Source organism: Oculina patagonica, chromosome 14, assembly GCF_052425735.1.
Source record: "Oculina patagonica isolate OP01 chromosome 14, crgOcupat, whole genome shotgun sequence".
Classification (NCBI taxonomy): domain Eukaryota; kingdom Metazoa; phylum Cnidaria; class Anthozoa; order Scleractinia; family Oculinidae; genus Oculina; species Oculina patagonica.
Window position 1 is genome coordinate 4521748 of NC_135771.1, and position 12703 is coordinate 4534450.

General features: G+C 40.0%; 1 protein-coding gene across 1 annotated transcript in view; it reads right to left on the bottom strand.

Moving 5' to 3' along the window:
* The window catches only part of LOC144638385 (uncharacterized), a 177126-nt gene that overhangs the window by 23504 nt on the left and 140919 nt on the right, over positions 1-12703 (bottom strand). The window contains 17 exon segments of the mRNA XM_078497600.1: positions 112-220; positions 636-881; positions 1521-1889; positions 2377-2803; positions 3718-3896; positions 4804-5007; positions 5412-5478; positions 5709-5782; positions 6365-6682; positions 7430-7516; positions 8050-8276; positions 8603-8744; positions 9163-9370; positions 9827-9950; positions 10579-10720; positions 11239-11558; positions 12176-12317. Of these exon segments, the coding sequence (XP_078353726.1) occupies positions 112-220; positions 636-881; positions 1521-1889; positions 2377-2803; positions 3718-3896; positions 4804-5007; positions 5412-5478; positions 5709-5782; positions 6365-6682; positions 7430-7516; positions 8050-8276; positions 8603-8744; positions 9163-9370; positions 9827-9950; positions 10579-10720; positions 11239-11558; positions 12176-12317 (3385 nt within the window).

Below are 12703 nucleotides of genomic sequence, written 5' to 3' on the forward strand. Positions count from 1 at the left end.
TAGTCGATACTGAGCCTTCGGTCTTTGGATGGTGAATTTGAGTGGTTGTACAGAATTACGTCGGAATGAAAAACGCAAGCCCATAACGTGGAACTGAGGAAAATTACTAACCTCTTGTCCAAGCACTCCTGGTGATCTGTGGAACGCATTTAAGTCTTCGGTTTGTTGGATGACGCTCATTTGCAGCATAGCATAATCCCTTAATGATGCAGTTAGTTCTCTGTGTTCATAGAAATGCAAATAGGTTTGAGTGAGGGGAAGAGTAGGAAGCTTAACAAAACAGATCATGCGAACCCCTGCGAGACACAAGATTCAAGCTGAAAATCTCCATACCGATGACAAAGCGCTTCCGAGATCTGGACGCTACCTCTGGTTAGTTGTTACTTTTAATGTAACCAATCAGAGACCGGCATCAGATCCGGGTACTGTTATCTAACTATTGTGGATTTTCCGTTTAGATCTCAAATTTCTCTTTTACGGGCGTTCGTATAGGATATGAAATAGGTAAAAGCGAAAAGACTTAAAGGGACATGGTCAGCGTTCATGTTTTGAAAATAGTCCACCTCAACCCGAAATCAAAAATACGACAACAAAGTCACCTTTCACAACAATGAACATCAACAACAATAAGTCACCTTTCGCCAGCAGAGTCCATTTGCTAAGCATCTATGACACGCTGAGTCGAAAATCACCAACTTCAGACGGTTGCTGGTCAAGACACCGTTATTAGAAATGGCCGTTAACACTCTGAGTGGAAGACCGCGAAGTTTTCTTGCTGTGGGGAATTTGAATGGAAGTTTACATCTTGCTTCTCTGAAACTCTGTAAATGGCCGTGGTTCTTTTTTTGCGCACCGATTCCACGCCATTTGCGACGCAGCAACTAAAAAAGAAAAGAAGTGGTTCCTATTATTGTAGTAGAGGTAAGCAACTGCAAGGCAAAGGTTGTTCTTTTACTGAAGGAGGCGGGATTGATTAAGTAGGGTGACTCAGTGCCCCTTTATACGTAACTTTAGAAATCCCTGCTCCTTGACCAAATCGAAATAGGTGGATCCTTCTGTACGCAGCACTTAATAAGCGTTGAGGTCGAAAACAGCTAAACATACATAATTGATAAACCTAGGCTACGTAATACACAGAAGTGGTTTAAAAAAAAATCACAGTTTTTACAAGATCACATGTAATCAACATTTCACTTTTGTTCCAAAGTAACACTATCAATCAAATTACGCAAGTTTGAAACCGGTTTCAATCCTCTCCGTTTCTTACTACCCGCGTTTTTTACTACCTGTTTCTCTGACAGTTTTGAACAGCTTAATAGATTCATCCCCATCTTCAATATAATCTCGTATACATGTTATAAAGATAATGATTGAAGACGGATACACATCCTGAACTAAGTTTAACTTTTAACTTTCTAACAAGTATACATCAGATACAGAAACACATTTACAGTCTTATCAAACAAAACAAGGAAAAACACAAAACGAACAACAGCACAGGAACAAGTTTATAGACATACCCTTGCTTTCTGTATATGGCAGCTGATATGGCCCTCCCAGAAACCACGCCCGTACACACTAGCAAAGCGGCATGCACGTTTCCTCAAGTCACACAATCCCTTGGACTGCAGTCCGTCCAGCTTGGGTGGTTTCCTTTTGTCCACAGAACAATCACTTGAAGCGTAGCCGCGATAGCATCGGCATTTGCCATTGACACATCGCCCTCGCTTGTTGCAGTTGTCGGGGCAGAGCTTGCTGAGGATTTTTGTGTTTGGGACGAGGCGGCCTTTCTTCTTCTTGTAGTTTTTGGGGTTTATCAGTGCTGCCGTTTTACAAGCGTCTTGGAGACTGGATAAAGCTGACTTAGCCATCGAGAGTTTTCCTGAAATCTAAACATTAAAAAAAGAAAGCATAAATTAAAAAAAAAAAAAACTTAATGGCTACAAAATTTTCATATACGTTTGACAGGATGCATCACTTGGGACCTTCAAATTGAAATTTTGAATAAAAACATCTCACATTTGAGATAGCTTTCTCTACTAGCTGATTTTAACCCAACAATCCGGTAACAGAAGTCCGTTCTATTGAAAGACTCTGCCCGAAATTACATTTCAAAAAAGGAAAAGCAAAGCGAAAATACTACAGGTAAGAAAATTTTCTGTTGCCCATTTCAAATCATTGTTTCCTGTTATAAAAATACCCTTTCCACCTGTTACAAAACTCCCGAATTATGTCTGACCTTTAATTGTAAATAATTAAGTAATTTAATAGTAATCATGAAAAAAAAAACCAACCACTTGCAACAACTTACTTTGAATATGTCACGTTGAATATGTTACAAAAGAAATTTACTTATGTCACGCATTCAAAGCTTACCTTAATATCTGTCACGCATTCTGTCATGACTTTGAGCTTCTTGGCACTAACGATCTTCTTACATACACGTAAGATACGCCTCATTTCCTTCTTGCAATGCGCTATCGCCTTCTTGCGAGTTATTCCAGTTGGAGTTGGCCAGGTAGGGACTCGGTACTTCACTTTAGGAGGTCTAAAAACATAGTTGACAGCGTTCGGGTCATAATCTCGGTTATCGGTTTTTCCGGGTTTCTTCGGATGCGGCCGAACTTTGATTGGTTTAACAGGTTTCCCGCCCTTGTCTGTGTCTGGTATGGGCTTGACGTCACATGTGTTGAAACGGCGGTTGCCCTTCTTGACGCATGCGCAAGAAGGTTTAACGCGTCCCTTTGCTGATGAGGAGATGCGAGGTGGAAGCTTCTCAAAGAGACTGGTACCAGGACGTAATCTTGAAAAGACAAAAAATAATAACAACATATTAGAACCACACCTGACGACCACCTTGTTGTAACGACCATTTCTTTCCTGGACTTAAATTTAAGGTAAGACTAAACGTTGGAGAAGCAGTAGACTTTAAGATGTTTAAAAATAACTGCAAATTCGCCCAAAATAAGAAAGCTTCTGGTCTGTGTTCTTATCCGTTACAATCTAATTCAATCATAGCTAACAATTAACTCCCTATGGTCTAAACGTTCAAACCATGATTAAATAAATACAGTAGAACCCTTATTAAGCGGCCACCCTCGGGGAAATGGCAACTGGCCGCTTAATAGAGGTTGGCCGCTTAATAGGGGTTTGTCAGAAATTAGCATAAGGTCTTTTTAAAAGGTAACATTATTTCAATTCAAAATAAGGTGAAAAGGAATAACGGAATCACAGGAAGACGACAATAAACCTGTGTTTGAATGATTTTATCGGCCGTCGCGTTCTGAGCTTGTTGGAAATTAATTTAAATATCGTATATGACATTCTTATTGGCCGCTAAATAGAGGTAAAAACAATAGAAGAACGCTCATCGGGACGGCAGAAAGGTGGCCTTGGCCGCTTAATAGGGGTGGCCGCTTAAAAGGGGTTATATTTACAGTATTATACTGACAACATTTTCTGGACTTAAGTAACTGGCCGCTTAATAGGGGGTGGCCGCTTAATGGGTGGCCGCTTAATAGGGGTTCGACTGTAATACATGCTTGAATCCTTAAGCGGGCGTACTCGGCAGCAATATTCTAAATAAACATGTAACTGAATTGATTTTCAGACCAGCGTCTTTATTTACCAGTAAGTAGTAAGTCAAGCATAGTCTCTTTTAGTTGGAAAGTAAATCTAAGTCGCATAAACTGAGGCTATATGTTGCCTGCAACGTACCTGTACTTATTGGCAAAGGTGTAGATACCCTTTCGTTCGAGATCATCATTTGGATTACCGTTGTTGTTTCCGCAGAGTCCTACAGTAGATGCCGTGTCTACACCAGGAACTGTGACGTAAAGACTCATTCCCCAGTATGCAGAGTGAGCCTCGACCACTGCACCGGACTTCATCATGACCTGGGGAAAGGCACGAGAAGACTAACAGTTAGATTTTGCCACACAAAATATGTTAATTGATAGTAACTAAAGCCTGGTCGGGATATTGTGCTTTGGCATTTCTTTACTTTGATTAACACATGCTAAATTAATTAAGAATTGTTATCCGTGGCAGATTTCCTCATGTTTGCATACCAGTTACGCAACCCTCTACGGAGAGTTACGTAACCAAGTATTTCAGTTTTAGAATGCACATTCTGTAGCGCTATACACCACTACGCTCTTTCTCGAATTTTGGGGTTTACCTCGGCGTAAGAACCTGTGAAATTTTTCCTTGTTTTGAAACTCTATACTGTTTCAGAGTTTTTTGTTGTCGTTCTTTGTTTTAAGTCACTGGTGAGTTTCAGAGGTTCTTACACTGAGAGGGGTATCAAATGGTCTTTGCGAGCATTTGCGCGCATGCGAGCACAGCGTTTTTCTTTGCGAGCACGAACATTGACAAAAAATAGCCTTGCGAGCAACGAGCACTTTTCAAAAAGTAACCCCACTTAAAACCGAGCATGCGAGCACTTGTAAAAATTTGCGAGCACGAGCAAACGAGCACCCACTAAAATTTTGCGAGCATTCCGAGCAAAAGCTTAATTTTGCGAGCACTGCGATATTTTGAGGGACCATTCATGACCCCTACTGAGGTTTCCCCGAATTTTGTCCTTTGTGGATTATGGATTAATGGATTGCCTTTTGCAACACGATCAAGTGTGCTGTAAGTTTGTATCAGTATTCATCAGTTTTCGGTGTTCGTTCTGTACTTTGGTATTTTCCTGTTTTGCATTTTAAGTTGAATCAAACAATTGCAAAAGAATATATTTATCAGACAACACAATCAATTTGAGGAATGTTTCCAAACAATAAAGAAGATGTCGCAAACCTTAAAACGCGTGCTTTGACCAGATCCGTATCTTCGGATTCTCATTCGGTTTCCAAGAGGCGCACGTGACTTCTGGACAACACGTGGACTGGTCCTACGCCATGGTCCGTTGCACATGTCAATAGTGACCACGTCATTGTTCTCACGGATAGCCACACCACAGTTACACACCACTCGCCAGCAAGGCCAGATACGTGCATGCACCTAAACAGGAACACACTGGGTTAAAGACATTTTTTTCTTCAAGAAATAAATGATTTAATGTAGATTGTGAGTAATCACCTCCCAGCTTCCGATAAAACAAAACTTCCTGTCATCCGGGATAATGCTTTATGGGGTTTTAGCATGAAAGAGAGGCCAGCGTGAATTTAACCCTCTTTCGCTGATGTTCTCAACAAGCCGTCTCAGTCAAAGTAACACACACATACTTTAACAGAAAGTTGTGATTTTCGATGTTCACTAAGTGCAAACGCCGCAACATTATCTCACAAAAGACTTTCCTTAAAACGTCATTACCCAGACCTATACTCTCATAGGCAATAGTTCTCGGTCCGTATAAGCGGTGCGCAAGAATTCTGCCAGTAAAGTTAAAAAAAGAGTAACCGTACCTCGAAGTTCCTCCTCAAACTCTTTACCATAACGTAAGTTCCAGCGTTCCTCAAAATGTCGTAATACCTAAGATAAGGACAGCACACAGTTGAATCAGTAACTAGTTATACAGAGAAAACAGTATTTACAAGTATTGTCCATCAGTTTTGTCCATAATTTTCGAAAGTTTGTATTGTCCATTTCCATTGTCCATCAATTTCCTAAAGCTTTTTTATACTTTTGTATTGAGTTTTTTACCTGACATTTAATTTTGGACTGTTTTGAGAGGTAAATGGTTAAAATCAAGATTGACTTACTTGTTATCAAACGTTCGATAATGTGGATCTCCAGTTCCTTGACATTTCTTGGCACCCCTGTTGGACGTTACGACCTAGAAATCAAATCAAAAATTGTTTGGATGAACACGATGCACACATAAAAATGCTTTTTTCATTGTTGTTGTTAGTATAAATGTAAAAAAGGCACGGTAGAAGGAAATTGAGTCATTCTTAAGCCCCTGGCCAGCGGGGGTTACTAAGTCACTGGATGTCAGCAGCTTGCATGTAGTTCTATAAAAAGGTCATCTAACTTCCACCATAACTATCACGAGAATAATTTAACCTGAAATAAGCCCCCCAACTATTTGCCCGAATTGTAAAACCCTTTTCTGTAGGGTTTGTGTGGTGCTTTATGCCATCACAGTATGTTCATAGACTTTTGATGTCCGTTTCAAGACTGCAGAACAGAACTTGCTTTTTTTAGAATCATTATGTTATGTTTTTAAGAGTTTTGATTTTCGGCTTTTGATAACCAGTTACGGCGCCCAGTATTCTTTATTCAGGCGCAAACAACCTTCCAAATTTAAGGTCAATTATTTATGAAAAGCAAAATGCCACACCAAAACTTAAGGTATTGGTTTTTTTTTTTTTTTTTGGGTTTTTTATTTTTTTTACATGTTAAATCAATTACTTACCCTGATTGGGGGAAGTCTATATCCCTTCCAAAATCCACAGAGCCCAGGTGTGGACCTTATAGGACTGAAGTGAACTCGGATATTTTGTCTTCTCAGCTTCCTGAAATCTCGCACAGGTTTAACATAAAATCCATAATTCTTCCTATTTCTTTCTGTCAGCGTCATTCGGCACCTGTCAGTCACGAAACGCGTGTGAGATTGAAGCTTTACAATAACAGCACATCTCCTGCGACCGTGACATCTGATTGGAAGGAAACTGCGTAGTTTGATTAGTTTCCAACCCGACGCGTCCGTCATTGAAAGCGTCTTAGGGTGAACCTGCAAAAAATAATACAAGTGAATTAGAGAGATGAAAAATTAATTTCTTCATCGAATCACACAGCACAGATATAACTCGCATGTTGATTTGCTATCGAAGCGAGGAATTCTATTTCGACACCAGTCCTACTCACTAGTGAGTCACGTAAAACATGCGCAAGCAACTCGAGCGGTCGGTGTTATTTTTCGACAATGGGGAATAAAAACGACAGATTTGCCAAGGAGGTGGAGGACGACCTACTCAAAGACGATCAAGATCCGTTGTGTTGTTTGTTTACGCTACGCATCATGAAAAGAAACCAAAGGAATTAGTCTCAGTAAGAATTTTTTTTAAAAAAACTGTTGAACGTAACAAGAAAATAGGATTACTATCAAAGGGAAACAAGGATAAAATTTCATGATAAAAATAAAAAACGTTACTCTGGTTAAAAATTGTTATAAAATGTTCGTAAAATGTCCGAAATGTCCCAACGTTTCGGCTTAAACTTAAGTCTTCATCAGGGGAAAGTGATAAGTGAATTTACAAAAATAAATATTTATTTCTTAAGATATGCGATTCCAGGAAACTCACTCAAATAACCGATTTCGTGTAATGCCGTATGGTGCGATATCGGTTTGCGTGAAATTCACTCCCTGTGCAATGAAATTTCTTGTATCAGTACACAGTCAAGTAGACACTAGTATGTAGAAAATTACTAAGGAAATTTATTTCAAGCTAAGTATTGAAAGGTGCGATTTAGACATTACCTTGATGCCTGTGAAAAGGTCTTTACTTCTCGTGTTCATCGTCCAATCCTTTCCACTGGAATATCTTGCCCTTACTCGGCATGCGACCTTCAAGAATCCAATGCAAAAGCATTACATTGTTATTTAGATTACAAGACGAGAAGAAATGATTAGCCAGTAAGAAGTTATTTATCACTGTGCAGGGTTGGGCAAAATATCGTTCTTTGTCATTGTTCTTCCAACTGAGCTTTGAGGCCACGCATCAGAAGAAGGGCAATTCAGTGCGAGTTCTTATTTTCCGTGAAATAATAGAATTGTACTAGAATTGATAATCGTGACAATAAACGAAATTTATTTGAAGCCTTGGTGAAGCACACAGCTGGGCGAAACAAGAATTCATATTTGAACTGCAAAAAGATGTAAAGAGAAGAAATGATCCTTGCAGAAAAATTGCAATTTAAAAAATTACATAGAAAGAAGCCTGAAAAAATTCAGGCTTCAATGGTAGGATTTGAACACGCGACCTACGCGATACCGTTGCGATGGCTCTACCAAACGAGCTATGAAGCCACACATTGGGAGAAAGGACCCATTAGTTAAATGTTCTAGTCTAAATCAAAAGGCCAAGTAAATCTACAAACCGTTGTTCCAGCTTTGAAGCCATACGTGTTCTCCAACAGCTCAGCATGAGTTCCACGTACAGTTTCAGTTTTAGTCACTCTCTTGTTCACAATCCATTGCACACGTGCTATAAATCGACTCTTTCTTCTTCCCCGGATGTTAAAGTAGCAGCGGAGCGCAACCTTGGAGCAGCCACGGCCAGGTTTAATGACAGCACGGACGACAGGTCGGGAAATCACAGGATAATCTGACACATGTCAATCAATCAATCAATCAAATAATCAATCAATCAAGCGGTCAGTCAGTCAATCAATCAATCAATAAATTACTCAATCAATCAATCAATCAATCAATCAATCAATCAATCAATCAATCAATCAATCAATCAGTCAGCCAGTCAGTCAGTCAGTCGTTTAGTTAGTCGATTAAAATGAATCAGCTTATTAATTATGATGAAATATCTATGCGTTTAAAAAAGCCGGCTACGTCGTAAATAGTGAATCTTGCAGGATTAAAATCGACCACTTCGTTTTTATTGAGTTGAGCTTTTCCGTTAAGTCTTTTCATCCTCACCTGCGCGACAACCATACACCTCAACTCTCATAGATATATGAGCGTGCCAAGATCTGGGGTTAAACCTTACAAAGCGTCCGTTAACAGCTGGGTCGATTGGTTGTTCTACCAGTGAGAACCTGTCAAAGTTGCCTCGGAAGAGCTGAATATTAAAAACAACAATTCTTTGTAAGTCATGACATACATAAAATTAAGATGTTTTAACAAGCCTACCCCGAAAATAACCCTCCGCCACGTCATTTCAAAAAGACCCAAAAACGCGTCAAACATACCGCCGCCAGCACCAATAAAAGCCCAGTACATGTATTCAGACTTGCACCTGAAATTTTTCAGACACAAATTCCCTTTCAAAGTTAAGTACACCCGTTTTTCGAAACGCAAAATTCATTCCAGTAATAACACTCACAAAAAGCCTTTCGAAAACAAGCGCAATAAAAAGAAAAAATCACCCGAGGGTTTTGACGTATATTCAGAATTTGACAGTGCGTTTGATGACACTCTTGCAAACTTTGAGCCTTACGATTCAATATTTTACAAAAATAACACTCTATTTCACAAACCTTAATCTTTCCTCCTTCCTTGATTGGCAAGAAAGTCCTTCCATTCTGACTGTAGTACAGATAGTAGTTCCTGACAAATTGGTTTGCATCGTACCTCCCCTGAGTGGTGACTTTTGTTATCCTGGTGGGTCCCCTAAGGTCGATCTGTAGCCATTGGTTACGGTCATTACGTCTTGCACACCACGCGCCCACGAGACGACCTACACGTCTGTAAATGTCATAACAAAGATTATTTTAACTTAGCATTCAACTATAATTTAAGATCATAGCAAAACCTATCTTGAAACTCACGTACCTTTTGGTACCTTGTCAAGAACCTTGCGTTTTTTGTCAGAAATTGATTTTTAAAATACAGACTTCAAAACGATTGCCCAAAATTCTTTAAACTTAAATTATGATTTGTAGCTTTTTTCTCGCTTTGTTCCATTCCCTGGCAGCTCAAATATAAAGTCCAGTGTGTATCGACGTCCTTAAAAATGCAAGTCCAACTGTTTCTTTATAGATGCAAGGGCGTTAAAACTATTTCCCTCGAGCGTGAAGCAAAAAGAACGGATTTTCCACGGCCAATTTTCAACTCGCGCTCTTTCTCTATTCGCTTCACCCTCGGGACTAAGAAAAGAGGGACTGCTCGCAGTTCAAGGGAAGTGACAGGCAAAGAGCTTACTTGTTGTTGAGCCGAGCCCGAGTTGGATTATGGTTTTTGTCCCACTGTGAAGAAGCTCTGATAGCATGGTTTGGAATACGGCCACTTTGCATTCCAAGAGGTTGGAAGCACATACGGAACATAGCTAACAAAGATACAACAAATACACAAGAATAAATCAGTTTAGGCACAAATCATTGATCGAACTTTTATGAAGCAACTAAAGAGGCAAGAATAAGTAAAAAATTAAAAAAATGGTGCCCTTTTTACGTAGCCTGATGCACAAATCTGATCGATTCTACCATTGCTTTTTGTTCGCTGATAGAACACAATTATGCGCGCGTTTTTCTTAGAAGGGAAAATTGTTCTTTTTTTTTGGCTTAAAAATACGTAAAATTGTAGCTTTTGGACTGCAATCCTTTATAGTGTCTACTATAACCATGAGGCTTCTCTCCCGAGGTTTCTTTGAGCAAAAGTTAAATCGGCTGCATGCGCTTCGTTGACTATTCGCTCATAGAAAACTCGGGCTCGCAGTCAAGTTGTTAAATAAAATAAAGCCAACAAAGTGCACTGACACGTCAAAACAGTGCTTTCAAAGCCTCATGCAAAACGACTGCACGACCAATCAGTGCGCGGGTTACACGGTCGACATTTTATAAACGTGAACAGCAATACTTTCAGACGTTCACGGGAAAGCACTCTTTGTAAGTGAAATAAACAATTTCACCTTTAATGAGAACAATATGTTTTGATGTTTGTTTGGTTTTTCTTACCTTTATTGCAGCCATAGAGTTCTACTCGCATAGAGATATGACTACGCCACTGTTTGGGATATACACGAACGTAGCGAGCTTGGAAACTGGGGAAGAGGCGATTATAAACAACAGTGTTCCTATCGCTGTTACCAGGGAACATCTAAGAAGGGAAAAAACACAATCAATTAATCAATCAGTCAGTCAGTCGGTCATTCAGTCAGTCAGTCAGTCGGTAAGTCAGTCAGTCAATCAGTCAGTCAATCAGTCAGTCAGTCAGTCAGTCAATCAGTCAGTCAGTCAGTCAGTCACTCAGGTCAGTCAGTCAGTCAGTCAACAAAACAAAACAGAAAAAATCAAATCAAATCAGGGGTAACATATCTTTGAACGATGAATTCCCCACCCCCCCTAACACGGAGGAAAGCGTGTGAGATCGACAGAAAAAAAATCGATACTGATGACGTTGCTCTACAAAGGACCATGAAGAGTCTCTGATTGGTTGTTGATTGGTTTCCAAGACACTGAACGGTATGAAATTTTACTGGTCGCATGGAGAGAACTAAGTTTAGGCAGAAAGCTCAAACAGGATGTTCAGAAAGCAATTTGGCCACTTACGAAGCAATACATGACCAAGAAAAGGGTTCTTACTTCAAAGTGTAACAAAAAGCATGCAGTTCCTACCTTAACTTTTCTGTTGATGGCGTAGAACTTGAACTTATTGCCATACAAGCCGTAGCTAATCTCGTATTTCTTCACCCATTGGTTGGCATCGTATCGACCTTGCGTTGCCACAGCAACAACCCTTGTCACCTGACCAAGGTTTATCTGAAGCCACTGGAATACGTTGTTATATTTCGATGACCAGGCACCAGTGCCTCCGCGGTTGAGGATATTTAATCGGGCTCTGTACGGACCATGTCGCCAATCCCACATGGATGATGACGTCATGGAGTACTTTGGAATACGCCCATCTTCAAGACCCAATGGAGCCCCGCATGCACCTGTAGAGGAATAAATATACATTACGATTTCTGCTTTCCTTCATGCTAAGGGCTGCTTCACAAACAGTCAGCCCAAGCTTACAGTTTGAACTTCATGTAGCCGTCATGGCGATTGTATTTATAGATTTTGTATGAGAATTTCACTTCAGTTCTCGAAATGCTAAATACAACAATGAGTGTGGAAATAAACTTCACTTACCTCAATGTGGGGTTGTTTTTTGTGTCTTCTGTGTAATACAGGGTAATCTAGGGCCATTTGAGGCGAGTTTTTTATTTGGTCACTCTTCGGTGTAGTTTCCTCTAAGAGATCGTGTAGTTCCTAGAGAAAACTACACTGAAGAGTAACGAAATCAAAAACTCATTTCGGAACTGAAGTGAAATTCCCATACAATGGCTATAAATACAATCGCCTTGACGGCTACATGAAGTTCAAATATTGCAAGCTTGGGCTGCCTGTGGTTCACACGAGCGATGTGAACCACAGAAAAAGTACGTGTGAACTAGGACAACGTAATCGCTTTAAGTAAGTAAGTCACAGTCACAAACAAAGACATTTTCACACAAAGACAAACAAAGACATTTTCACACAGCAGTAAAGAAACGCCAACTTTCGTTACCTAGAGCACAGCCAAAGACCTCGACTCGCATGGAGATGTGACTTCTCCAGCCCCACGGGTGGAACCGAAGGAAGCGAGCTCGAATAGACGGGATGATTGAATTGTAAACTATAGTGTGTCTGTCACGGTTGCCACGGAAATACTGTAAATAAAAAGTCAAATGTCGTTAAAAAAAAAACACAAGCTAAAAACAACTTAGGGAACAGGTTACTGATAACAAGATTCCAATCCCACAAAATTGGTTCTAAATTGTTTACATCTATCCCCACAAAAGTGCCAAAAGTGATATGAAACATGCACTCAAGATAGAGATGGTGACACACAGACTTCAGAATGTGGGTCTGATATGATGCATTAATATATACCGTAGAATTCCGGTTATAAGCCCTGGGCTTAAACAACTTCGTAAGGGTTTTTGGGTGGGCTTATAAGCGGAGGGGCTTATATTCGGGAGGGCTTATAAGCGGAAGGAAAAAAACGTTTCGAAACGAGCCTCGGGAGTGTTGATCGAAATACGTTTTTAAGTTA